General features: G+C 45.7%; 2 protein-coding genes across 3 annotated transcripts; one reads left to right on the forward strand and one right to left on the reverse strand.

Moving 5' to 3' along the window:
• Window positions 1-589: 589 nt before the first annotated feature.
• Window positions 590-22,310, reverse strand: tet1 (tet methylcytosine dioxygenase 1). Its single transcript, XM_037465317.2, has 12 exons — window positions 22,033-22,310; window positions 19,174-21,412; window positions 6,824-9,020; window positions 6,267-6,357; window positions 5,717-5,810; window positions 5,266-5,474; window positions 5,028-5,178; window positions 4,736-4,825; window positions 4,481-4,618; window positions 4,202-4,378; window positions 3,940-4,084; window positions 590-3,819 (listed from the first exon to the last, which is right to left on the reverse strand). Exons 2-12 carry the CDS (start codon window positions 21,256-21,258, stop codon window positions 2,783-2,785), a joined length of 6,414 nt encoding a protein of 2,137 aa, XP_037321214.2. The 5' UTR covers window positions 21,259-21,412; window positions 22,033-22,310; the 3' UTR covers window positions 590-2,782.
• Window positions 22,311-23,217: 907 nt separating this feature from the next.
• slc25a16 (solute carrier family 25 member 16) lies at window positions 23,218-26,427 on the forward strand. 2 transcript variants are annotated; one of them, XM_037466152.2, is made up of 10 exons: window positions 23,218-23,527; window positions 23,706-23,834; window positions 24,141-24,233; window positions 24,328-24,461; window positions 24,666-24,729; window positions 25,122-25,243; window positions 25,401-25,467; window positions 25,599-25,761; window positions 25,853-25,921; window positions 26,201-26,427. In XM_037466152.2, exons 2-10 carry the CDS (start codon window positions 23,738-23,740, stop codon window positions 26,355-26,357), a joined length of 966 nt encoding a protein of 321 aa, XP_037322049.1. In that variant the 5' UTR covers window positions 23,218-23,527; window positions 23,706-23,737; the 3' UTR covers window positions 26,358-26,427. The 2 variants fall into 2 exon arrangements, with proteins under 2 accessions (XP_037322049.1, XP_037322048.1); XM_037466151.2 differs by having other exon boundaries at window positions 23,218-23,834.
• Window positions 26,428-27,576: the final 1,149 nt, after the last annotated feature.

Consider the following 27,576-nt stretch of genomic DNA (forward strand, 5'->3'; position numbering starts at 1 on the left):
TACTGTCTATTTTCAATGCCACAGCAATGCCTTCACTCATGTGAGAGCTCTGGCATTGGAGCAATTATTGATACTATGAATTGAAGACTGAATCAGCATAGGTTGAGACAATGTTGAATGAATGCAACAAACGATTTTGTCATACAATCGTGAAACTGCTGCTTTAGTAACATATATATTGGAAGGAATCTATCATAACTTTTTGACACAAAATTATTTTTTCATTGTTATTTTTTCATTTTTTAAGCAATCATTGCTCTCTATGTTGATTAATTATTAACTAATATGAATTAAAAACAACAATTTCTCAGGATGCTTGGGTTTTTTGGTAATATGTATCTTTATCATTGACTCTGAAAGTTTTTTTGTGGAAAATATGAAATTAGCGATCTCAGAATTAAAATATCTACTACAGTACGTCAGTTGAGCAAAAAGAAGACAAGCGGTACAAATTAAGTGTTGATTCATCCAAGTGTGTTGGATTTCGACACAGTCTTTGGAATTTTTTGGAATTAGGACTAATATAAAATACGTTTTTATCTTGCTAAAAAGCAATCAGCTTCGACAAACCAGGAAAGAGAAAATCATGTTCAGGTCCAAAATATAAATATGACTTTATTTCACAATCCCAAAAAGAGATTAGCCAACCACATAAGTAATGCTAAATTTAGTCTCTTCTAAAGTCTAAACTGGATATACTTTGAGCATACAGTAATTCTGTTTCAAAATAAGCAAGATCATCCATTGTCTAAACACCATTAACAATACAGTAAAAACAACATGGTTCACATTCATATTTACACATTTTCTACTAGTAAAAGTTTTTTTTTATTTTAATTTTTTTATATGCTGGTGCTAGTTCTTAGATACTCATTGATACAAAGACTTTCAGTGCGGACTGAGAACGTCCACCACAGTAAATCAAAGGACATGTTTAAAACTGTAATTGTGTCATGTCTCGTGTTTAAAAATGTTGTTTATAAATCAAATGATTTAAAAGCAGTTTACATTCATTTCATTTTGTGAGCATGATGTGTGTTTTGATATATGTTACAGTTTGGTTAACTGTGGAAGACATTTATTTGAACTCTAGATGGACATCTGCACAATAATTCACTTTTTACTGGTACTAAAACCTCATGATCAATAGTGTGAGATTCCAAAAGCATCTCAGCCAGTAATCATCCACAGAAATGGTTACCCTACTGTTGCACCAAACATATATCAGTGTGTGAGTTTTATTAAAGCACCATGCCATCACTCTACAGTAAATAACCCGGTCAAGTCAATGCATGTACCTTGACTTCTTGTCCTGTTAGCACCAAGAAAAAGTGTCTGAAAGAACATTAAGTACATCACAGATACATTATTCCACCAGTGTTAGTGTGGATATCAGTGGTGTCGGTGGGGATGAATTCATTTGATGGGGTTTTAAAATACAGAGCCTGTCTTTGATGGGTAATAACAGATACAGATCCCGGTAAACCAGGAGTTGAGACAAACCTCATCATTTAGGCCATGTAAATACAAATCTATTATCTGTAAACAAAGTCTTCACAAGTTTTGAGCACCCAAAATCGTCTTAGGCAATTGTTTGAGAGGGATTTGATGTTTGAATGGTTTTCCAACAAAAGCAGTGCAGAGTACAAATAAGAAATAGTTTGATTATTCAATATTAGACACAAAATTGTGTCCGCTTATATTCTTATATTTCAAAGTCCGACACATTGTTATTTATGTAAAATATGGAGGTCTTGTTAGCACCATAACGTTTTTTGAAATCCTATAATCCCACTTGTGCCCAATGCAAGAATTTAAAAATGATGTTTCCAGAAGACACTAGACTTCATTGTTGAAACATTTCATGATTCCTCGTTACGTTACATTTTGAATTTCATGAGATCAAATGGATGAAAATAAACACGGAAATACCGTAAAAATAAACAAGGGTTCATGCTAAATTGTCTTATACTGTATATCTCTATCTGTATATACATAATCAGGCCTATGGATTGAGACCTTTTTCAAGTTAAGTTTAAGAAAATAAAAAAGTGCTTCTTGGTGTAATATGCCATTCGTATCTGTGAATAAAAGACAAACCATCAGGACATAGAGAAATTAAAACAAAACAAGGAAGTGTGGTTCTTTCATGGGCTGCCAGAAGGGCTGCATCTGGAGGCAGAAGAAAATAATGAAGAAATGCTACATCTGAAAATCTGTAGTAAATATACGCACAATATTAGTCCTGCTTTCTACATTATGTGATGTAATGATGAACAGAGAGTTAACAGGGAGAATGGCACCAACATATAAGCCAACAAGATTCATATCTCATAATTAACAGCAAATTATTGGCTGAAATAAAGAGCATATTCCTAATGTACAACAGAAAACATCAGCACATGATGCATTTTATCATGCACATTTTGCAGTAAACAGGCTTACACTGGGAATTAAATAGAAATTGTTATGATCAGAATAAATAATCACTTTTTCTGTACTTAATCGTGTATATAAAACCAGATTAAAAACATTTTAAAAAACGCTTCGAAGCACCATCTCTTTACAATAATATCACAGAAACTCACAGTAAAAAAGCCAACATACTTTGGTCTTCCTCACCACTTTGAAAGCAGAGAGGAAGAAGGGCAAAGTCAACAAACAGATGCTAAAAAAGCACAATGAAAACTAGGTAAAAATGAGAGTAGCAGTTAAAAGTTGATTGAGGTAAGGCAGAAGCAAAGAATGTAGGAGTTTTCTGTGTCTGTGTGTGTAAAACACGTTAAGTCCAGCGATTGTAGGGGCCCGTCACCTGGGTAAGAGCATATGGGGACACGGTGACGACACCGTCCCTCTGGAGAGTCCGCGCTTGACGCGTGGGGACATTCATGACCCTCCTCGTCCCCTCGGCCTCCTCCCCTGCTTCACTCTGCAACTCCGTGTTCCCCACGCATTTGCCCATGCATTCCTCCATCCTCAATCTCTCGGCCTCCTCCTCCCGCTCCCGCTCCCGCTTGGCCATTTTGGCATCCCACATGGCCATCCCGTGGCCTGGTTCATTGAGGGACTTGTGCTGGTAGAAGACCAGGGAGATGCGCGTGGGGTGGCTGCGGTTCGGCCTGAGGATGGGGGTGGTGGCGTGCAGCTCCCTGCGTGCACACTCTATCAGGACGGAGCCGTGTGACGGGGCCACAGCGACTCCGCCTATATTGCGGTCCAGGAAGTTGTGCTCGCTGTCTGACCAAACCTCTTCCTGCTTGACTTCCTCCGGCTCAAGCGAGGGAGAGTGTGGGGGAAGGTGTAGCGACGAGAGCGGAGGAAAGCCACGACCCCCGACCTCTGGCGCGGCCCCCTCTGTAGGCCTGTGGATTCCGTTAAGCCTACTGAAGAGGCCCTCAGAGGTCGGTCTGGGGGAGAAGGAGGTGTGGGGGGGAGGAGCGCTCCCGCCGGGGGAGGGTCTGAGAAGAGGAGAGCAGTGCACCTCGTGGGGCTCCGTTTTAAAAGTGTGGGGGTAGTCAGTAAGGGCATCGTGTGGAGGTATGCGAGCCCTCTGGTCACCAGATGTTGGAGAATAACCATCCATGCCGCCACTCACTGTCTTATAATTAAGAGCGGAGCCATTCTGTCCCGACTGGAAGTCAGGCCGGCCGTGGTGATTTGGGGTAGTGACCTTCTTCTGTGGGGTGACCTCTGCACCCAGAGTGGGGTAGTTGCTGGTGCTCTGGTTGTAAGTGCTGGTTGGATTCCCCTCCGCTGGGTACTGTCCAGTGCTGGCAGGTCTGGGTGGTAGTCTGTACGAGCCGTAGAGGCCCTGTGGTTCTGATATGACATAGAAAATACATATATTATACATAATAAAATACATTTGTACTTTCTGGCCTCCACATACTACTGATTATAAAAGATTAACCACATGAACAAGACAGCTGGATTTACTACCTTTTTTAGGGGTTTCTTTTTTCACTTTCCCCGGAGTGAGAGGAGTCAGCCCAAGCTTCTTCTCCAGTTTATCTGCTTGAGCCTTCAGACGAGCTTCTTGCCTTATCCTCCGGGCAGATTTCACTGGCTCAGCCAGTAGACGCACCTGGCAGATACAAACAAAACACCGTATTAATAATTGCCTCAAACCACAGATGGTGAAGTTAAAAAGAGAAGAAAAACTCCACAAACACAAATAAGTAGCTGCTTCCTGCTCACTCACCTCTCGGGGAAAAGCCGACAGGACTTGAAGAGCACCACTTCGTATCTTGGCCCACTGGCCCTCAACCTGACCAAACTCATCCCTGTCCGCGATCTTGTAAAGTGGCAGAACATGGAGCTGCTCATCTTCCGGTATGTTACGCACTGCGCGGTTATCTTCCTTGGTCAGAGTGCAAACCTGAAAAGTTGTTCAATGTAACAGTAGCCCGATCAACACCTTGCGAGAAGGACACATGAATTAATAGTATAAAGCATGGCGTCATACTCGGAGCTTGCTTACCACGGTGCTGCCGTTGTTCATGTTGTGCGTGTCCTTGTGAGCGTGGGCACAGAAATCCACACAGGCTGTAACACCCGAAAAAGGACGTCCCTCCCTCACACCCAGCCGGCAGTCGGCCCCTGCTGCCTCGTTCTCCACCTATTTAACAACAAAGAGCGGACAATTGAAAATCTATTACAATTGGAATGACATTAATGGTAGCCAAAGACAGCTGCGGATCATTGTCACGTGTGGCGGGTATTTAATGTTCCATACCTGATTTTGGAAGGCCTCGGGGGCCAGTCTTTTGTACAGTGGTGCGAGGTCAGTGGCCAGACTCTGAAGGTTTCCCTCTATCTTCTCCTCCTAAACGTGATGGAAAGATTTAACAGTTTTCTGATTAAAATAATGCACAGGTGGGATGATAACATACAGGAACAGAACCCGATTGACGGTACTAGCACACTGATGACAACATTTCCTCTCACATCACTACAACAACGAGGGAAGCAAGAGATTAGAAAAGATGATTTCCAGTAGGTTTTCTGGAAGATGACCAAGCCCTCACCTCCTCGCGGTAGTCTCCATGAAGGCGGAACTTGCGGGGCACTTTGCTGCGGGCAAACTTACAGCCATTGAAGTACATGCTCCAGGAGCACCCAAAGGAAAATGAAGCTCCGCAGGTGTCTTGGTCCAAACCCTGGCATGCACACGTTCGACTGCGGAGACGGAGTGGCGGGAGGAAGATAAAGAAACAAAGCCGGGAGGGAAAAGTATCATTGCAAGACAAAGAGGCAAGTACTCACTCTTCATTGAGGGCGCAGCGACGGCTCGTGGGCGAGCCGCGTTTGAAGAGGGTCTGGGTGAGTTCCTGGTAGAGGTTGTCCGCCACCGGTCGAGGGATTCCTTCCCACGCCAGGATGAGGATCACCAACACGGCCGTGTCGCAGTGGTGCCCGGGCCTGCGGCGGACCAAACACAGCAGCTTCTCCTGCTCACTGCCACGCCGGACCACCTGTCAGGTTATTGGCACACAAAATGATGGATACTTACAGGGTTATGAGTTCAAAGCGCTGTGGATTGACCTGTCAAACCATACAATGGTGTTTTAAGAGAATAGTTTTTAACATTTAAGGGATTTTCAAGGGTTCGGTAAGGGTAAGAATCTGGAAGTGACTTCCATCTCTGCCCCTAAATGCACCAAGGAGGGATCCTCAAGAACACTTCAATATACAGAAGACATATTCAGCTACCTACCCATTTAGCTATCGGACACCCCTGGGAACTCCTTCCTTCTTTCCCAGTGTAAATAACAACTTCCACCCTCACTGCATTTCCTTTGGCACCATATCTGTAACAAAAATAAGATGAAGCACATTCCGGTGAAAACACTTTTTTTTTTTATTACACGGTTACTCATCCCTCAGTGAAAACTACAATGCATACACCCATTCGATCACACTACCAACTAAGATGCATTTGTCATTGAACAGCTAAATGACTGTGGAATGACACCTTTTAAGTTGTGTGTAGTTGCAGAGCGACTGAGATGGACCTCAAGCTGTTTTAAACAAGCTGCCATCTTGTCTTTGCTCTAAGGGTTTCCTGTTTCAACATGTCGTACGTGAGTGTGTATCTGAGAGAGAGGGTGCACAACTTGTTGAGCTTGCAGAGCAGTGTTATTGACCCCACCCCACTCAACCAGGCCCGAGGTTGACTAGTACTCCTTCAGCATATTTGGTAGAAAACACACCCACACCCACATATACAGTACACCGTGTACACAGAGTGGAGGTAGTCACTATACCTGTTCTCCATCATTTCCCTCACTGCAGGAACATTGGGTCCCGCTCCAAGATGGGTATAGTAAGGGCCTTCCTCCTTTTCAATGATCTGGTCTGAGGGGGGAAGAAAATTAAGATCTATTAGATATTATCAAGATTTTACAGTGCAGAACTGTCCTTCAAATACTCATTTGATGGTGGTATTTTTTTAATTAAAAAGGCAAATGCTTAAATGTTTAATGATCATAGCTGGCTTTCAGGTCATGGACTCTGTTGAATTTACACAAATACATCAGAACCGGTCAACAGGGATCAGCACTGTAAAGCCTCCTCCAAATATAGCAGAGAAATGTGGCCTCCTTCTGCTCGAATTGGCCCTTGAATTAGGACACAGTTTGTGTTTGTGTGTGTGTGTGTGTGTGTGTGTGTGTGTATGTGTGTGTGTGATGATTTCACGAGGGAAACTCTGAAAGGAAAATATCAGTTTGAGGTCTGCAGTGTCACTCCAAAACAAACTTATTTTACTTTATTAATCAGGCAATTTGTGCATTATAGCAAATTGTTGGTCGCACTAACTCACCCACACACTGACAGGATGGAAGATCAGCCAGTTTTTTGGAAGGCGTGTTGAGCAAGTTCTTGATCGGGGTATCCATGAAACTCATAGGAGACTCCAGAAAGCCGTTGACGCCGTTCTTGACCGGAGTGGATTCTGCAGAGCGGCCCAGATCCCCATCCGTAGCAGTGGACAGCACGGTGACCGGTCCGGTCCTCTCCAGCTTGTAGTAGCCCTGCTGGCTCGGAGGAGGGGACTGCTGAGCCCTCGAGAAGCCGTTAGTGTGGCCGGGGAGAGCGGTATCGGGCGGGCGGGTGTTGGGGTCGGCGCCGAAGGGATGCGCTACCTGAGTTAACAAATGCCGTGCACATCCCTGCCCCTGTCCGGCAGCGTGGCCGTTTGAAAGGGACCACGGATGGTGTTCGTGACCGACAGCGTGGTCGGCGCCTGTGAGGGTGCTGTGGTTCTGCGGTCCCAAGAGGGCCGCGCCGTGTGCCTCACCGGGATGGGTGAGCGGTCTCCTTTCCTCCTGAGCCTCAGACAAGTATCTCTTCAGGTCAATTTGAGCTTGGGGCAGAAACAGGCTCCTCTTGGGGTGCAGGCCGGATTTACCCTGCGGTTGGACCTTCTGGCCTCTGCTCCTCTGGGCCGCCTCTCCATTTGGTGTGCGTTTTGAGAGGGGGGTCCTGATGCCCTCATTAGGTCCGTCACTTTTCTTCTTCCTGGGCTTGGCGGGCGTTGCCCTTGCTTTTTTCGCGGGGGTCTTTTTCTGACTGGGGGGAAGCTGGGAGTTGTAGTTGTACTTGATGGCCGACACAGGGGTTCCTTTTGGAGGGTTGTTCTCCGACTGCTGGTTGTGTCGAGACTGGATGATGAAGGCCAAGTCGGCCAGCTGAGCGGCCACCTCCTCTTCCTCTCTGTTTCTCCTCGCCTTGCCAAGAACCCTGTCTCTGTCCTCCCCAAACAAGCGCTCATGATCTCTATCAAACTTCATGTCACTGGGGTATTTATGGCTGCATTCAGACTTGATAGCGCTAGGACTTAAGCCCGTCTCTGTCCTCCTGCTGGACTCTTTATCACTGTTTGAGCTGGCTTCTAAGAGGTCCTGCAGAGACAGCTTTGTGTCAGAGCTTGACCCCTGGGCGCGCTGGATGACATTCCCTTGTCTGGCCACAGGGGGGCGTATGACTGACGTCTGGTGACGCGGTGAGCTGATGACTGAGACTTTGTTGTACAGGATGGCCGCTGTGGGTTTGGCTTCTTGCAGGCTTGTATTTGTAATGTAAGTTGAAAATGGGGCCGCAGTGGAAATGGGATGTTCACACTTACTTTCAACTTTAATGCACCCCGGGGTGCTCTGAGGTACAGCTGCCAGTTGAGTCAAGGCTTCAATAGCAATAGCCTGATCAAAACTAAGATTTCTTCTCTCTGCCAAGGACTGCACGCTTTGTTGCAAAACACGTGGAGGAAGATCATTTTTTAAAGGCAGGGGAGTCCTTTGGAGGCTAACAGGCGAGCTTTTGTGACACAAGTCATTCTTTAAGTCCTCAGGCTCTTTTTTGATAAAGTACAAATCTGGTGGTTCTGTTTTGACGGAGCACAGAATGGAAGAACGCGAGCTGAAAAGTTTCTCCTCCAGTCCCTTCCTTTCTGTGACAGAGAGACACCCCACGGCCGCCAATGTGGACAACGGGTCTTCGCAGACCTCATCTTCATCACTCAGCTGTGCGGTGGCCTGTTCGGTGATCCACATCCACGGCTCCTCCAGTTTGATCTTCTTCAGTGGAACCGACGTGCCGTCTGGAGGAGTCTTGGGTCCATTCTCAGGGCAGTCTCTGGAGAATGCAGCGATTATACTCCTTTGAGGCTCTGATGCAATCGTTCTTTTATATGCCGACTTCAGGTCAGAATGTGACCCGGTGGTCAAATTAGCACCGTTGGGTTTTGTCGGATTCTCAGCGGCACCGTTCTGAAAAGTCAGAGGGGAGCACATGTGTTGGTGAAGTGCACCGCTGGTAAAATCCAGTCCGAGTTCTCTTTTCACAATGGCCAGCCGCACCCCTTGGTCCTTGGCCGGGTCGTGGGGGAGCGGGCGGGTAATGGTGGGAGCTTGGGTATGAGGTATGTGGCCTTCCTCCCCGTCATCTTCCTCCACTGCCGTGTGGGTGTCATCCATCTGTGCTTTAACTTTGCCATTTACCGACCCACTTTCCGGAACCACCTGAGACGCGGAGAAAAACAAGAGGGGCAAAGTGACTCAACGAGCTCTGGCAGTATACAGGGAGACAGTCACGGCAAACTGCCTCGCAGCATGGCACCAGCATCTGCCGCAGCCGCTGTAAAGATTCTGCTTTCTATGAATCAGGATCTGCATTCCTGCATGTGTTCGCGGCCCACAGGTAGCCGAGAACCAACGAGTGAGCATTTGCAGTCACGGACTGTTCTTGATTACGCCACCACCAGTGGGTCACTGAGGGCATGTGTTCGGCGTGCATGCACATGTGATGTTTGTGTTTGTAGGCGTGCAAGCATGTGTGTGCAAGCACATGAGATTATTAACAAGGCAGCCCTGCCATGTTAACCCATTTGCATTGTTGAGTGAGTGATTAACCAACACTGGGTCTCATGCAGACACAGTGCAGCTTGACCCTTTTGTTAATAAGGATTCTGACCGCCAGCAGAGCTACGACCATCCAAAGGTCCACAATATTGGCATATTGATTGCCTCTAAAGGCCGGGTTTTAAAGGCTACCACAGTCGTAAGTGTAGATAGTTAGCCATAACTACATAAAGAGGAAAACAATCCATTGATATAAAAGAAGTTAAAGAAGTTTATTAACAACAAAAGAATCTTAAACTTCTTTGCAGGAGCTGGAGAATCTATGTGCATTACTGTGAGCGATGTGTACTGGTGATGTTAATGTGTGTGTGTGTGAGACACTTTCCATCTAATAAACGTTCACAAGCGTTCACACTTGTGCAGTGAAAACATCCCACGTGTGATGGCTGCTGAGAAAGAGCATGATCTGCCATCATGAGCAAGAATGCCTTGATGAATAGGAGATAGCAGTCTTTCAGAGCTAAGTATTAAATTAAAAATGAAAAATAAAAGGTGTCAGCTCTGGGGTGTAAGAGGATTAATACTGGAAAATCCCTGGAATCTTAAAGATGGTTGTTAGCTGCCTGAAGAAGAAGTTTTCCTTTTTAGGTTTGACACCAGAGAATCTGCTGTGTGAATTCTGTTATTGGATTATGTATTTGTTGTGAAGGAAAGAGAGTTAAGAGAGCAAAAGGTACTAAGATTTCAAGCTGTGTAGACAAGTGAAGCCAAAACCATTGATAAAGTGTCTTTATTTACAATGATTTCCATTCTCATTCATGATAATCTATATAATCTGTAACAAAATGGAAGTCCTTGTCCTTTGAGAATGTGGGATTGGCCCCGGTCCACCTGGTGTTTACCCCTTTATGGCTGAGATAGATGAAAATATTTTTCATGTTCAACGTCAGTGTTGCTGAGTTGGAAATATTTCAACATGGAACCACTTTTTGTTATCTATCTGTTATCCACAGGAATGCAAAGCATAGCCAAAAGCTGCTCCTTACAACAGTGTGAGAGGTGTTTGGAGGATTTAACATTAGAAGTTGAGCTGTTGTTGGATAATGCATAGGAGAGTCGCAGTGACTTCACAGCCGAGTCCACGGCAGCCTTTCCTGTCAGTCAGGGCTGTGCCGTATTACTACAAACACGCTGCTGATGCAACAGATAGCTGGAGCCCAGGCTGAGGCAATACTGGAGACGCTAAGGCAACAGGGCCACTGCAAATGGGCCGCCGCGACATTCAAATGTAGGAGTGAGGGGAACAGGGAAAAAGATGGGGAGCAGGGGTGTCCGTCACAATCAACTGCTTTCAATGACAAAGCAGCTCTGGACAGCTTCCAGCACTGCACTAGACACACGCGTGTCTCTCTACATGCGTTTGCATGTGTGCAAATGTGCACAAGCTGAACATCCCCTGTTTGTAATTACACTATTGAGCCCATAGGTCTGATGCGGGATCCAAATGCAGAGTCATGTGTCATCTCATTTAGCCTGTGTTTAGGTCTGTGTATCTTTGCGTTTGAGAGTTTGCTTTTTCTTCCCTGAAATCACTCACACGGCACTGTACTTATTGTTTTAAATACACACACACACATACACACACACACACACACACAGTATTTTCCTTTTAGACATGTATTAAACGGCTGTGCCTGTGTCGAAGCTCTGCATATCAACAAAAAATACATAAGGGTAGCCAAGGGCAAGTGCTTTAAACACAAACAGGCGTTCAGAGACCTACCCTAGCAACAGAAGCGTAACCGTGGCTTGAATCCTAACAACTCTTTCTGAGGATCTTCAAGGAAGTTCAAAGAAGTGCGTATCCTTTCTTTTCCCAATAAGAGAAACATACAAACACATTAACTTTAATACTTGTATAGTCCTTGTGATAGAGTAAATCTGTAGTGATTTAGAGTAACTTTCAGCTGTGCAGAAATATTACACCGCTGGGATCCTCACCTCGCAACGCTCTTAGAAACGATACACAGAGAAGAACGTGCTTCCTTTCTGACTGAGGCTGTAAGTAGTGGTTAGTGGATGTTTCTCATATGTGAGAATTTCCTTCATTCATTGAGTGAGCGTTTCCTGTTTGTCACACAGTGAACACTGAAAGCACACTACTTTAAAAAGATAACAGCGCCAAACAAGACTTTTATAGATGCAAATACAACATATAAACTTGAAAGAACTGTCCTTCAATACACCGGCGTGAATAAAGAGTAAAAAAGAAACAGCATCAGAGGGTCTTTCCTACAAACCGCACAAAAACTACTGCAGTTAAGTAAACTAGTAAAGCCTGCTAAACTGCAAGTTATATGACCCAGAGCTTACAGGCGCTCCACTTCTCTGCTAAGCAGTCACAAAACAGCAGGTGCAAAAATATACCTGTATGAACTCCTTGCAAGAAGGAAAAGGGGAGAGGAAGCGACTATTCCAGCTAAAAAAGACATGCAACAGGGAAAGAGCGATGACTGTAACCGTGGAAACTGACCTCTTTATTGCTGACTTTGTTGTCACATCTTTTAAACCCACCTGGAAAAGACAGGCCGATCACTCACATACTGAACTCCTTGTTCGTCAGTGATTGAGTGGGAACAATAACAACAGCAGCTTCCGAATGAGGCACTCCAATCAGCTAAATCCAGGGTGGCTGAGAGAGCGGCAACGGAGGATAACCTCTAGGTGAGCTCCACTGCAGCTTAGCCATCTGCAGCGAGACAATAGACGCCGGGGCTGCCTTTACCTTGTCTGCCCTCGGAGGAAGCCCCTCCGGTTTAGGGAGCATACCCCTAAAAGGTATTGGTATTGGTGGCCATCTTGCTTAGCCTTTCTTCAGCCTCAATAGAAAAAACCCTTGCTACTGTAGCGGTGTGCAGGGAAAGCTCCTGAGTGTCATGACTAGTGCGACTGTGAGCCGCTGTAGCAAAGTGCTGCTTCAGCAGACGTGCACACACTCACCGCACACACACACACACACACACAGGCATATAGACACACTCGCATATGGGATGCCTTTCGCAGACGCAGACAGAGCCTCATCAGCCAATGGCGTGAGGACCTTTGTGGCTTGTAAATTATCTTTCATGCCTAGACTCTCCTAAACAAAGGATCCCCTATGTGGGCTTTTTACTCCAGCCCTACACACATGGACTGGTGGCAAGCTGTGGAACGGATAGTGCACACATGCTGGATCTGGATCACAGGAAAACCATTCCATCCCCGCTGAGCTGTTAATCCCTGATGCAGCTCACCACACTGCTTGTTATGCTGGGTTATTTTTTACTTAATTTCTTAAACAACTCCCCGTTACGTTTAGGTCACGTGATTATCAATCCGTGAATATCATAAATGTAGGTTGCGTGCATGTTAGTGGAGGCATTCTAATTTTCACATGATCTAGAGGTGGAAACTGTGGCAGGAAAGAGGATGTTCACAATATCCACACTGTCTCAACAAACCCTTTCCCCTCATTCTCGCTCCTCCGACCCAAAGGAGAGCATTTCCCTAAACAATTCCCTGCAAAGAAGTTAAAGGAAAAACAAGGCGACAGAAGGGAACCCAAAGATTGAAAATCGCAATGACACCCTAAAGTACACTCCCCCCTTCCCCCTTTAAAGGAAACCATGTGGCCAAGTTGCCGAGGTCATACCGGGACAGGGAAACATGAAGGCAGCTCGGGCCGGTGGCTGTCGGTAACGCTCGAGTAACCCACCTCGGCCAACTGTTTGATGATGGAAGCAGAGAGCGTGCAGCCTAATCCACACACAACAATGAGAACTACATTAATGTGGGGTTCATGCAGTAAGCAAAGAAGTATCCTGATGAATAAGTAGAGAAGCATGTCGTGGTGGGGGAGGAAGTAATTGTCATCTCTTTTTAATCCTAATGTGGCTCAATGCCTGCAGATTTAGTATTTATGGGGCCAACCCATGTGGTCGATACATTTACTGTAGTTTAAAGTGAACAGATTAAGCTCATATGGATACCTGCCAAATCAATGTGTCCACATTTCAATACTACTACTACTACATTTTTGGCAAAGTCTACAAAGTAGACTGTCAAACAGGTGACACCAAGGTAAACAACACAACAGGAACACAATCCTCTATCAGATACACCCCAACCATCGGCATGCACTAATAGCATCGTAATAATGGTCCTTCTCCTGAAGCCAAAAATAATCCACAACGACTCACAATACCGCACCGCACCCCTGATTTCCAGGTCCTTAAGCGTCCCATATGTTATATATTTCTTTAACGAGCTACCCAGCTCTTGTTAGGACCACGTATTCGGAACATTAATCACCCTGAGTTACAGTATATGAACAAGCAAGTGAGCTAACAAAAAGTTGCTCTACACCACAGTCGTAAACTGTCTCTGACACATATGGAGAACGGCCCGGTGATGGAGCTGTGCCACGTGCAATTATGGCCAATATATTGTCATTACTGCCATTACTGCTGACGCTAATATAAACTTGTCTCTCATTTGCATTGAGTAGTAGTTGGGGAAATTCTTCTTCGGGTTTTTGACTCTCTACCTCCAGTGAAAGATGCTGGAGGTGATGTAACGACCGTGGGGAAACACAGCTGGAAAAACTCAGGTCTGCGCTTGTACTTGTCCCCATTTTGCTCATCTAGTCCAATCATGCACAATCACTCACATAATCACCATCGATACTATAAGACAATAACCTGTACACAAATAAGTATTAACTCTGATTACAGCACTGTGGTTTGGAGTTTTCAGAGTAGCTTTGGCGACAATATATGTTTCACCTTGAGAAGGATTCAAGGTGGAAGGGGAGCGGCGGGTCCATCGCTTTTAGTAAACACTGACACACACACTGTCACTGACCCAAATACACACACAAACACCATGCAGGCAGAGCAACATGGGGGCCCCAGATCCTCTCACAAAGAGACAGGAAAAGGCTTATTTGAGTTTGCGCTGGTACAACATGCTGAGTAGGCATGTTGGCCAAATGACTGCCTGCGTGCATGCACTCACGCACACACACAAATATGTGTGCAGACAGATGCGAACAACCTCCAAGAGCGACTGCACTTACAGACAGGGCTGAGAGGATAATGAACAAAGGGAATTATAGAGCAGGCAAAAGGATGAACATTATTTCAACTCAGTGCATGGCGGAAGGTAGAGAGATAATGACAGGAGGGAGCGAGAAGAGTTCATCCCTGTCAGGCGTATAAGATATATTCTGAGGTAGACATGTCTGCTTGATGCATGACTAAGCTCTGGTTTCTCCAAAGGGGGCCATTGTGTACCCCTTTTCTGGGATTTGAGTGGCCTTTCTTTTGGGGGGGAAAAGTGAGAATTTCCTTTCACCCAGAGAAACCAAGTGGCACAACTTCAAAGCTCATCCAGGGACTTGCAGCCTTGCAGCCTAACAGTCAGAACATGGTCTCAGGAGTGGTGCATTATAGATCAAATATCTTTTCTAAAGATGAAAAAATAACATGAAATCTTAGCATTGTTGTTGTTGTTGATAACTGCTACAGCTGAATGTACACTGTAGCAAACTGAGTGGGATCCTTCGTCAAAGTCATTAAATCACACTCTCAAAATAATTCACCCCCAAATCATCCATAGCTTACTTTAAATTACATATATATTTCTCACTCTTACCATTCATGTAGTCATTGAAATCCATTACATCATTATATCACTTATTAAATAGATTGATTTACAGAGATAGGCAATTTGGTCATGTTTAAGGCTTTACAGGCAGCCACATCTTTCTGCTGACCCACTATGAGCAGGGCAATATCAGCAGTTTAACCTAATTACCTGTATATAGGTGACCGAGTTCTGTTTTAAAAACCGCAGTGCACGCCCGCTGGTTATCTCCACTAATCCTACTTACGACCCTGAGAATACTCCATCAGACAACCAGGCAGGTCAAAGGTGAGCACCAGACAATGAGGTCGCCATGGCAACTGTGGGTGCCAAAGACTGTGGGTGTGTATGTGTGTGTGTGTGTGTGTGTGTGTGTGTGTGAAAGAGAGAAAGGGTGAAGAGGTGACCTGACAGAAGCGTCTGCTGGGACAATCACTCTCACTTTACATTAGGTTGGTCCATTAGAGAACGATGTGGGGGTTTTGATGCAGAAAAGACTCAAGCTCTAAAAAACCTACACTTAGATACATGCATACAGATATGTGCATGAACATCCCTCTTTGACACACAAACATAAAGGTAACAATCATTAACAAGCACACAGACACACACAGACACACACATCAGGCTGCCTTTTCCTCCCGACTGAGGGATCGGCAAGTGTTTTCTTAATCCACGTGTTATCTCAGCTGGTCTACTCCTCTGGCAAATGCATTGCAGCAGAAAAAAGGGGAGTGAAGGAAATTAATTAGTTTGCAGGAGGAGATGGGGCTGAGCTGGCTGGCTGACTGGAAGCATGCAGACTACTATTTGTAGAAAGTATAGCCTGCCTCCAGGTGTATTGTGCTGATCGAGGCACTTCCTTTCCGATGTAATTATGGTGCACCTCAAACTTAAGCAAAGTCTACATTACCAGGTGCATGGTCTTGATAAATACAGTGACAGAAGGGCACAAAAGCAAAGACAAAATTTACACTAGTTACACAATAGTTAAGATCTGTGAGTGCTGCTTTTTGTCAGATGGAAGTCACTTACAGATGTTGTATAACTAGAGCGTGGCAGTAATTCAATGTGTTTATCCATGGTTTCTTGATGAAGTTATATAACTAAAGTTATCAATTAACAAGAAAGCCCTACGTGCTTTATATTTGTTACTTATTTAATTAACACTGGACTTTATTGGATTACCAGACACTAGATTTTGGCACTATTGCAAAGCACTGGTGATACCATTGCTGAGGCAACCTCCCACTGCAGCCTCAGACCAGGAAAAATATATTTATCTGAATCCAGCCCCCATATTGTCTGCTTAGAAAATAAATTGTATTATGCTATCTAAGAGCTTGTGCTTGGTTACTTCAAATGAGCTGCCAGCACTGACTGTTATAGGGGTAACTGTTTACACAATAAGAGATGGGTGATTTGATGCAGAAATGTAAATGTTTAAAACATTATGTGAGTGCTGACATCTGCCTCGTGAGTCCATACAACAGAGTCAGCTGTGCAGCCGACAGCTCCAAACATGTCAGGACTATTTCTGTTAAACTCACTCTGTAAATACTGGAGCCTTTGCACTCAATGAACTGTAGTATTTTGTTTCTGATGAGGACGTGTTTGCGTGTGTGTCGGTGTATTCAGGGCCAGGTCGGAGTGAGACCTGTCCTCACTACATAATACAAAGCGAGGCCACGAGGGGGCCTTCAAGACCCGAGCTTTCAAAAGGCTCACTTTATTTGCTATTAACACACCAACCATGGACATTTTTTGTTTGTATTCACGTTCACAAGCGTTACATTTATCAAGCTGTGGTGTTTTGTAAGGTGTGTTAAGTATATCATATTTAATAACAATACAATCAAACCACAGCAGCTCAACACAGTAAAACCAAAAACCGAATCCACATGCCCCTACATGATCTCCTCTTTGACATAGAAATGTAGAAGGGTGTGTGATCTTGATCAACAGGACTGGCCAGCAAGTGTTTTTAACCTATTACTTTAAGTACACATGAATAAACCCTCCATGCCCTGACAGTGTGGTTCAATGAATTATATATTTGAATACAAACCGAGAGGTGACGTTGCTTCCCCTTTGTTGCATCTAGAATAAAGTCACAGGGGGATGATCAGCACCTGGTGCAGGCTTCTCCCCGGCCGTATAGAATCAAACAACCGTCTCAAACCACAACTACAGGCAATGCATGAATGTCAACGTGATGGCCGCTAAGAGAACCACTCAGTTTCAATCCTTGTCTGCTTTTCAACAGCCCGCACGCACCACGCAGATCTGTATGATTTATGTAACATAAAAAATGTGTATTTTACTCATTCACCAACATTTCCTTCTATGCAGAATAGTATCTTCAGAAATCTCTTTCATGGCCTTTTATTTCTGTCCTCAAACCCTCTTACACTAACACAGAAATAGTGCATAAAAGGTCAGGACTAGTATAGGAAACGACTTTGTACCAATGGCTTTTTTGTTTCTTTGTTTAAAAATTATAGAGATATTTGTATACACAATATCTACACATTGTAACTTTGAATTGAGGGAAAGTGCCTGTTGCCCCGCCGATTTTCTTCTGACACCAATCACTTGTTATAATGCGGGTATTGCATAATCAGCATTAATCTGCCCATGGCACGACTCTGAAGGCTCGGCCAGCGCATGCATGCACCCTCGCAGGAACAGCCGCATGGACGCTCACTCACAGTTGTTTACGTGGTGCCCCCCCCCCCCCCCACCCCCCCTAAGCCAACCCCCAACTATGCACATGGTTGTGTGGCTCTTGTATATAAACTGTATGTCCTCACATAAGCATCTGAATCATTGTGATACTACTTTACAAAGTGCCATGTATGTAAAATGAAACAGTTTAATCCTGCATTAATCATTTTGGCCAATGGATATTAGTTTAACTCCAATGCAATCTGACAACCACGCAGTCATGACAAAATGTTGTTACACAAAGCAATATAATAACCTCATTGCAGTTATCTATCCGGAAACTTGACATATTTAACTCCGGAACTCAATAACATTTTTTCTGGGTTTTTATTCGCAATCTGAGAAAAAATAAGTGCTGCTCATTTGGGTTTAAATGTCAGTCTAATAATCCCCCATCTCTACCAACTCCTGACGGACATATTTATCCCTTTAGTTGCTCCATGCTCGACTACGTTCAGCTGATCGCGCTGAGCAGGAAACAGTGTTTTTCCAAAGAAAATGATGAGATGATGTGGTGGGAGACTTTTAAGTTGCTGGCAGAGCAGCTAAACAAGTAGCGCAAACATACTAGCGAGCTGTGTAAAGCTGGAGTGAGTCTTCATTTGATGTCAAAATGAAGACTAGAACTGTTTTCATATCGGCCGGGACAAATTCCTCTCTCAACAAACTTCCTGGGTGTTTATTCATTGTCTTAATGGTTCTAAAATATGCCGTCACAATGCCATGCAGAGGTCCTGTGCAAAAACATCCAACTCCAATTGGCTTAATACCAATCCACACACACACACACACACACACACACACACACACACAAAAATGCAGATACACAGCACAGTCCCCGCAGTCACAAAATAACTCATTCTCCTCGTTGCACCATGGCGCCGACACAGACGAACACAAACAGACACGTACTCACGCACGTGTTAGACTGCCTGTCATGTGATAGGTCCTTTCCCTCTTCACATGAGGCGTCCTCAACCATGAAGCATTCGTAGCGTCTCGAATCACATACACGGGTCCACCCACAAGCAGTTCCCCTTTTTTATCACTCAACGCGTTCCTCAACATTTAAACAGGAAGACACTGTAAATTAAAGTGTGCGGCATCAGTTGGAACCGAAAAAATGTGGAACACAACGTGAAAGGGAAGCCTGGTGCATCAACTGTTTATTCAGCTCGTGATATCGCTGCTGCTTCCGGGGGGAGTTCTGGGAAACCTCAGAGATCAAAAGCGACGCCGTCAGACAGTAACGACCGCTCGGTTGTCGGGTGACTTCTGATCAGCTGTTCGCAGATGCGAACAGAAGCTTGAGTGAATTCCCAATTAAAATCATTCACTGAATTTACCTCCCTGACTGCAATGAAACCCACTGAAATGTGTTTGCTTTTGAATGGGAACTCACCGGTGGGGCAGAGAGAGCGAGCAGCAATGACGTTCTCCTCCTCCTCAGCTCCACGCACTTCCTCAGCTTACAGATCTGGTGGCCCGTACTGCGGTTGAGGCAGCAACTGCACTGGCCACAGCTGACCTTCCTCTGGCACGGCTCACATGTCCCACACCTGCTCCGCTTCTTCTTCTCCTTCCTATGGGGCCTGGGACCGGTCCAGGAGGGCGGGAACGCCCCTTCTGGCCCAAAGGATCCGGGTGGCAGACAGGGGCCGGACTCTCCATACCCGGCCTCCGACTCCGTGTCGAAAGAGAGGGAGGATCGAGTGCTCTCCGAGCTGCAGGAGAAGGTGAAGCTGCTGTCCAGGGAGGGGATCGAGATCTTTGGCAGCGATTCCGCCTCGGCAACCACAACGCCGTCTCCGCCGAGGTTTGGTCTGGTCTCAGCCGCGAGGGCGTCCACGCTGGAGGGAGGGACGGGTGGCGTGTCCTCCTGTCTCTGGCGCCCCAAAGGCTCTCGATTAGATTCGCCGTCTTTGGACTGCGTCTCTGCTCGTTCCTCCCCGGGAGGAGGGTGGATCGTGGCGCTTTGCAGTCGGCTCGAATACTTCAAGCACCCGGGTTTGAGGGAGTCACTGCGGAAAATAACCGGCGTATTTCTTTTCACCAGCACGGTCTGGACCACCAGGGCGGGTTCGTCGACCACCGGGGAGCCTGGTAGTTGAGATTTAGCACCATGAAGGGTCGGTTGCATCAGAAACCCCGGCTCAAGTGCCTCTGAGGAGGAGGGCGCTTCGGTGGGATTTGAGGTAGCTGTGTTGGAGACAGACTTCCCACGCTGAGGTGATTCTGAGTGTGCTGTTAGTCCCTGGTTGGATTGAGGAGGATCTGGAGGTTCAGAAGCTGCAGCGCTGGGTTGGGAGTCAGCAGTATCGATGTATAAATCAGTCTCCTTTTTGTTTTCTCCTGTCTTAAAATGACACAGACTTTCAGCGAGCTCCTGCATCTCATCCACAGTCTCCTTCTGTCCCTCAACTGGTTCCTCATTCCCATAACTCTCTGCTCTCTCAAGATTTTCCTTTTCTTTCCTGTCAGCGATGACCATCGCTCTTTCATCTGTCCTATTTTCTTTTAGATCCACTCTGTTATCTTCCCCTTGACGGACAGCACACCCACCATCATCTTGCTTTCCGTCGCCGGAGGGACGATCTGGCTTATTTCCAAGGACAGATGAAGCGTCTTCACCCTCGCAGCCGCCCTGCGCCTCCGGTGAACCGGCCCTCGTTAGCACGGAGGGACAGTCTTTACTTCTGTCACTGCAGAGGTTTTGCTGTCCATCCCCATCGCCACACACACCAATCACACACCTCAGGTCACCTTTGCTGCCGGGACTGAGGGTGTTTTTGTCTCCCTGGGTTTCGGTACCGTCACAGTCTTGCAGGTTGTCTTTACACGGTGGCCGATCGGCTTCATGAGGGCTTCCCTCTCTGGCGTTGACTCCTAGACCCTGGTCTTTGATTCTCGAAGGAACCTCAGAATCATTTTTTAGAGAGACTGGGAGTATTTCTTTTGCATCACAGGTGTCGGTATTCACACTTTCCTCCTCGGGAGTTGAGTCACCGATGCTCGAGGGCTTGTTTCTCTTTTTGCCTTGCTGTGACGGCGCTCGTCTACCCGCGACCCTCCTGCTGTTTCTCCTCCCCCTGCACGGTTTAGGAGGCTGGCAGGGAGTAACAGACACCTGTGTGCCACGCAGGGACTTCCTTCGCCCCGGGGGCTCCTGTGACTCGCCAGAGTGGTCGGGCAGATTGCTCGGCCGCCTAAGCCTCGCAGATCCCGTTACATTTGCGGTACGGTCGGCCCTCCCGGAGACTTTACTAGCGGGCCCACTAGCCCGTCTCCCACGGGGGCTTTGGGCTGACTGGGCCTGGACCCTGGATGTTGACCTTTTGGGTTCTGCAGGTGTTTTCTTGGGCCTCTCAGTGGCTCTTCCCCTGGGTTTGTTGGAGTTACAGGTTTGCCTCTTGGTGGTGATCCCCTTCTGGCCATTTTTTCTCTGAGCAGGTGTCTGTCTCCTGGTGCGCTTGGTAGTAGCAGGCATGGCTGAGGGTGTGCAGGGGAGGATCTCTTGCAGCCAGCATGGGAGCCAGGAGTTTATCTTTTGCGCCGCTCAATTTTCTGTTAAAGAATATTCCTTTGCGTTCTTGTACTAGAAATTAGGATGCTGTCACTATTGTGTATCTGCAGTTCATGATCTATAAAGACAGCGTAAAGAGAAGGGAAATAAAATAGCCTTTTAAATGCATTGTTAGAGTTGCAAAGATGGACTGTTAGCACAAAAGAAACTATACGATATCAGATAAAATTCCATAGTAGTACAATATACAAAGCTAAATCTATCCAATTATTCTTTACTTTGTGTGCTGGAAATGACAGTTTTGCCCCGCCTGAAATATCTACTTGAACGTGCTGTAAGACTGACGTCCAAAAACAAAAACATCCAATGCTCTTCTAATCAATACCATATTTTTGAATAAAGATACACAATCAAAAGAAATATACAAAACCCTGTAGTATCTGCAGGAATGACTAACGCGTGTCTAGTAGCAGTTAAAGGGCAGCACGCTGCGGAGCGGCTCGGGCTGGAGGTCGGATCCTGTTTTCTTCTTCCTGACTGGCGGAAGAACGCGTTTATTACCGTGTAAAAACGCCTTCAGCGACGCTCTTTGCGTATTATTATTTCGCACTTGACCGCTGTCACCGAACCTGCCGCGTGGATGCGGGGTCGTTTAGTTGCCCGCGAGGTTGATTTTTTAATTTTTTTTTTCATTTGTATTTAAATAACTCGTTTTAAAGGCCAACATGCTTCACATACCAGAAAGCGACAGTTGCACTGTCTGAACTGCTAATAATACTCCGCTCCGGCGACGCGGCGAGCCCTCGAATCGGTTTCCGTCCTCGGCGAACGCAGACTGCGGGCGAGCGCGGTCCTCTCTCCACGCTGACACGCGGACATGGCACGAGCGCCGACGTGAGCGTGCACCGAGCGGGGCAGTTGTTTCCCAACGCGTCGCCTTCGGCGGAGCACGACACCCGCGGAACCGTAAAAATCCCTCCACCGTGGATCCATGCAGGGCAGCTCTCGCGTACACTTCTCCCCCCCCCCACTCCCACCACCTACACCGCCCCCCCTTCTCCACGCAGACGTAACCCACGGTCTCCTCTGGCCCCGAGAGACGCGTCGTCGGCAGCGGGGGAGAAAACCTGGAGCGGAGTTTAACGTGACGAACCGTCGCTCGGGTTGTTTTTGCGCCCCCGAGCTGCGCTGCGTGTCTGCAAAATGGACGCAGGGGCGCGCTTCACCTCTGATGATGAGTCGCTTATTAATCCTTTATTGTATAGTCATTGTTAACGCGGTGGCTGGGTTTATTCTAAATAAAAGGGGATTACACTCTGTGGTGTGAGGGGTTTTTTTTGTGGGGGAGGAAAACAATATGGTTTGATATCAATTATTAAATGACGCCGTTATGCACTAACAGGCGAGCATTCTCCTATTAGAAAGCAGTAAGCACCACATTTGAATGGGGGCGGGGTAAAAGAATGTCCAATCCCTTTTTAGCCGTCAATTACATGCTACACGCGCGCGCGCGCACGCACGCACACACACACACACACAAATGCACACACATACAAACACGTTCATACACGTTACTCTGCTGACTGACCCCTGACCGGATAGTCTCTCAAACGAGGAAAACTCCCTGTTCCTGTTCCTTGTTGCCATGGTTAATATTAATATAACTAAAAACAATGACTGGTCATAGTTACTATTTTCACACCATAGAAGGACATTGCAGCTCAAACCAAAGGTCAAACATTAACCCCTCATTTCACAATTTCACTAAACATTTTCTTCTGTTGTTTCGTGATGGTATTAACTTTAAAACAGTTAAAAGGGAGTTATGTCCAAAAAGGTTATTTGTTTTCTGAGTACAAAACTACTGCAATATATGTGGATCCCCCCACCCCCTCTCCGTCACTTCTCGGCCCCTCCTCTGTCTCCTTCCTCCTGCGTCATCAGCATGCGTCTGCTTTAGGTCAGCTGTAGTCAGGCGGCGACGGGCAAAGGGCATGGATGCGTTGCGTGAATACTAAAAGTGGCTTCAATACGTTTTCCTAGCCGGGTACGTAAGTGAAACTGCACACGTCGTAACGAGGGCAACACAACCCGGTGTCCGCCGCGCGTGAACCTCACGGACACGCGAGAAGCTGGAGACTGCGCGTCTGTGACTGAACGTCACTTTTCTTTTTGAACGACCGCATTGCACACACTGTGCACTTTAGTGCCTCCTGACAGTTTGGATTATCGTGTGAGTATCATCCGGTGGCCCTTCGTCCCGGGGCTGAGTCGAAGTGCGCCTCCCTCTGCCGTACGCTGACCCCGACACGAGTGACTCATCAGCAACACCACAAACAAAATGGACCAGTCCCGTTCGCCGTTGAATATGATGACACCTGCTGACAGTCTTATCTTCCCAAACTGCACAGTCACGGATGTGGCAGATTCCTGAGCAGGAAGGATGACATCGGAGGCTGTGGTCTCCACATCTGCTGCCTTAAGGAGCAGCAAACCTGCAGACAGGGACTACTACTTCCTTCGCTCCTTTGTAGCCGGAGGTAGGATCTGACATCAGTTTTAAGGTCTGTGATGACCCTTTCAAGCCCTTTGTGTTTCTGCGTTGCTTTGGTTTACTTCCCGCCGCTTGGTTTTTTGTCAGCCTGAAACCGAGGCAGCACCTCCTGCAATGGCTTAATTCGGTTGCTTCATCAAGCGCCCCATAGCCGACTTGGAGAGGCCGTTCCTCTGCTGACCCTCCTATCTGACCTCCCTGTGCAGCGCGGCGGAGAAAGGATAGAATAGAAACAATAGAGATCTCTCTAACAACAAATGGGTTGATATCTTGTTTTTCTGTTTTTGATTAGGTGTTGCAGGATGCTGTGCCAAGACTACTATTGCTCCTCTTGACAGAATCAAGATTCTTCTTCAAGCCCATAACCCCCATTACAAACACCTGGGTAGAAACATCAGCAGCCAAATACAGAAGACCATGAAGTGTTTCTTTTCACACATCTGTGCCACATGGGTGAAACGTCCGATCTTCTTTTGCAGGTGTGTTTTCCACTCTAAAGGCTGTGCCAAAGAAAGAAGGCTTCCTCGGCTTGTACAAGGGTAATGGAGCAATGATGGTCCGGATATTTCCATACGGAGCCATCCAGTTCATGGCCTTTGACAAATATAAAAAGGTGCAGTACAATAGTTTGGAAAAACACGTTTAAATGGCAATGTTCTAAATACTGTGTGGTCGTAAATCCGATGGCAGCAGTCGTTCAAGGGAAATGTGAAATGCTTTCATGCTGATCCTGTATGCGATTTTTCCTGCAATTACATTTTGCTACAGGGAAATGTGCTTTATTTTTATTGGTGAAACTGTGCTCCTTCTTTTACAGCTTCTAAGTAAACAGGTTGGGATCTCTGGACACATCCACCGCCTAATGGCTGGATCTATGGCAGGTAAATTACCGTTACACTTAAAAGACTGACCTACTCACTGGCTCCCAGTTGTACATCATGTACTATGTGTATTACAATTGTCCCTTAAACTTTCCCCCCTATTATTATTGAATATTGGTATTATTCTCTCTTCCTGAATCATAGATTTCTTGAAATGTTTAGAATACTCCATCACCTCTGTGCAAGTGAGCGCCACGCCTTGTAATTGTGGCTTAATACATATTTATAAAATATATTGAAGTGGTCCAGCTCCAACTTTACTTTTATCAGATTTAAGAGAGAGAAAGTAGAACATCTGTCACATTAAATTAAATATAGCTGCAATGTGCTTAAACTCAGTTTATCCTGGTGAAACACAACCATGACCATCAGAAATAATGTGTTTTTTTTAGGGATGACTGCAGTTATATGCACCTACCCTCTGGATGTGATCCGAGCTAGACTGGCCTTCCAGGTGACAGGAGAGCATGGCTACACTGGAATTGCCAATGCCTTCCATACCATCTATCTTAAGGTAATTTGATTCTGGGTTCATGCAACACAGTCTTCACAAACATTCTTCTTTTTATTAAATGCATAGAAATCTTACCTATTTTGTTGTTGCTATTGTTCAAAATGTTTACTGTATATACCTTACGCACTTGGACCTGTTTTTCTTTTTTTTTATGTAGGAAGGGGGCGTCTCAGGCTTCTATAGGGGTCTTATACCAACCCTTATTGGGATGGCCCCTTATGCAGGTGCTTATTGAGATTATATTGCAAAGAGCGATACCAGCCTTTGGTAACAAGTTATTGTTTAGCAGAACGACATAAGATGTCCTCCATTAGCTTGACCCTTTATGCCCCGTCCCCCCCTCTCTGTCCCACAGGTTTCTCATTCTTCACCTTTGGTACCCTGAAGAGCCTCGGCTTGAAACATTTCCCGGAGGTGGTGGGTCGACCCTCATCAGACAACCCGGACGTCCTGGTCCTGAAAACACACGTTAACCTGCTCTGCGGAGGGGTCGCCGGTGCCATTGCTCAGGCAATATCGTGAGTGTTCATGGTGACGCAGGGGCTTGAGTTTGCTGATCACACTGATTCACTAACGCTGGGTGGGTCACGTTGTGCCTTTTCTCACCAGGTACCCGTTGGATGTGGCTCGGAGAAGAATGCAGTTAGGATCTGTGCTTCCTGACTCTGATAAATGTGTGTAAGTATCACCAACGTTCCCACTCTCCGTAATCTGCACATTGTACCCGTCAGGACCCTTTATAAAACAGTCCAGAGACAAGTCCTTTGCTCTTTGAAATCTTGGTATCACTTAAGATCTTGTATTATGGGCTAATATTTGTCTCATGGTTTGTTTGTTTGTTTGTATTAATATAGCTGTGATTTCAATTATTAAAAGTAAAATTCTAGATTGAATAATTCATTATGAGCTCAATCAAGAATTCTAAAAAGTGTTTTATTTCTTGTCTTGCACGAACAGATCAATGAGCAAGACCCTGACGTACGTTTATAGCAATTACGGGGTCAAGAAGGGATTGTACCGAGGACTTTCTCTCAACTTCATCCGCTGCGTCCCCTCCCAGGCCGTCGCCTTCACCACCTACGAGTTCATGAAGCAGACCCTCCACCTAAACTAGTAGCTCTTTCTACACCTTCCGAGTCAGTAAGTAGATCAACCTTGATGCTTCCATCAGGGGGGGGGGGGGGGGGGGGTCGGAGGCTCACTCGCTACGTCTTAAACCCGGTGCAGAAATCGCCTTTTCCTTGAGTTCAGGGAGCTCCAGTTAACGCTGGAAAAGAAAAAAGGATATAAAGGGACTCTGTGTCTGTGTTATCTCATTACTTGTTGCTTTTGTGTGTAGGAGGAGATTTAGTTAAAGTGTTAAACACACAACACGTGGCTTTTATTTGGGCAACTACACCAGTGTGTGAATGCAGCAGGTCAGCTCGACTGGCTTGGGGCAAATCAGTGGTCATTAACACCAGACCAACCCCCTCATTGTGTAGAAGCCCCCCCTCATTCACACACAAGTGTCTGCATAATCACAGATAGACTGCAGCTTAAAATGATCAAATTTGTCGTGTTTTTCTAATCACTTTCTTTACATGTGTTGATTTTTTTACAGACTTGGCAATAAAATGCATAGCTTTTATTGAAAGGTGACTGGAGTGTTAAATAATGGGATGATTTATAATGTTGTGTGTCCTCAGAGCTTAGCATGACTTTACATTTAGGCTGCAGGTTTTTGGTGAAATGTCTTGAATGAGAAGACGTTTATTTCTTTTTCTTTCCCTTTGTTCTCTAGACTAATCTGAATATAATACAATCACCGGTATTGGCTGAGGGGGCACAGGATTTCAGATAATTTAGCATTTTATTGACAAACCTTTAATTGCAGCAGTTTGTGTGTATTTTTTCAATTGCTGAAACCTTTTTTGTTACTGTGCACTTTCAGTCTGTAGATGTAATGATGATGTTGAGATGTTTCTGAGCTGTGGTCAGGGATACTTTGAGTTTTTACCATGATGCTCTGACATGTCTGGAGAGACATTAATGGACTCAGAAGAAATTTGCACTTCGTCATTGTAGCCTTTTCTTTGTGTATTTATTAATTTAGTGACCTGTTGCCACTGGGTGGCAGCATTGAATGTGAGTTGTATTATTTACCGTCAGAGCTGAACATAATATTCAAAATAATCTGCAAAGCGAGTCACCACATAGTGAGTGTAATATATGCAGTGTTTTTAACCCGGCCCTGCTGAAGCTACTCATACAGCTTCCCTGTGGCTTTTAGGAATATTTTGCCCCAGAAATACTCAACGCTCATTACTGAATAAAGATAGTTTTGATCTCGA

This window comes from Pungitius pungitius, chromosome 13 (genome assembly GCF_949316345.1).
Source record: "Pungitius pungitius chromosome 13, fPunPun2.1, whole genome shotgun sequence".
Lineage (NCBI taxonomy): Eukaryota > Metazoa > Chordata > Actinopteri > Perciformes > Gasterosteidae > Pungitius > Pungitius pungitius.

Excerpts from the sequence above, each read along its gene's own strand:
- tet1 (XM_037465317.2), bottom strand. The coding sequence starts at position 21,258 with ATGCCTGCTACTACCAAGCGCACCAGGAGACAGACACCTGCTCAGAGA. Across the intron at positions 9,021-19,173 it reads TCGCTCTCTCTGCCCCACCG|GTGGTTCCGGAAAGTGGGTC; the intron begins GTGAGTTCCCAT and ends TCCGCGTCTCAG. Across the intron at positions 4,085-4,201 it reads TGTCGGCTTTTCCCCGAGAG|GTGCGTCTACTGGCTGAGCC; the intron begins GTGAGTGAGCAG and ends TGTATCTGCCAG.
- slc25a16 (XM_037466151.2), top strand. The coding sequence starts at position 23,738 with ATGACATCGGAGGCTGTGGTCTCCACATCTGCTGCCTTAAGGAGCAGC. Across the intron at positions 24,462-24,665 it reads CCTTTGACAAATATAAAAAG|CTTCTAAGTAAACAGGTTGG; the intron begins GTGCAGTACAAT and ends CTTCTTTTACAG. Across the intron at positions 24,730-25,121 it reads AATGGCTGGATCTATGGCAG|GGATGACTGCAGTTATATGC; the intron begins GTAAATTACCGT and ends TGTTTTTTTTAG.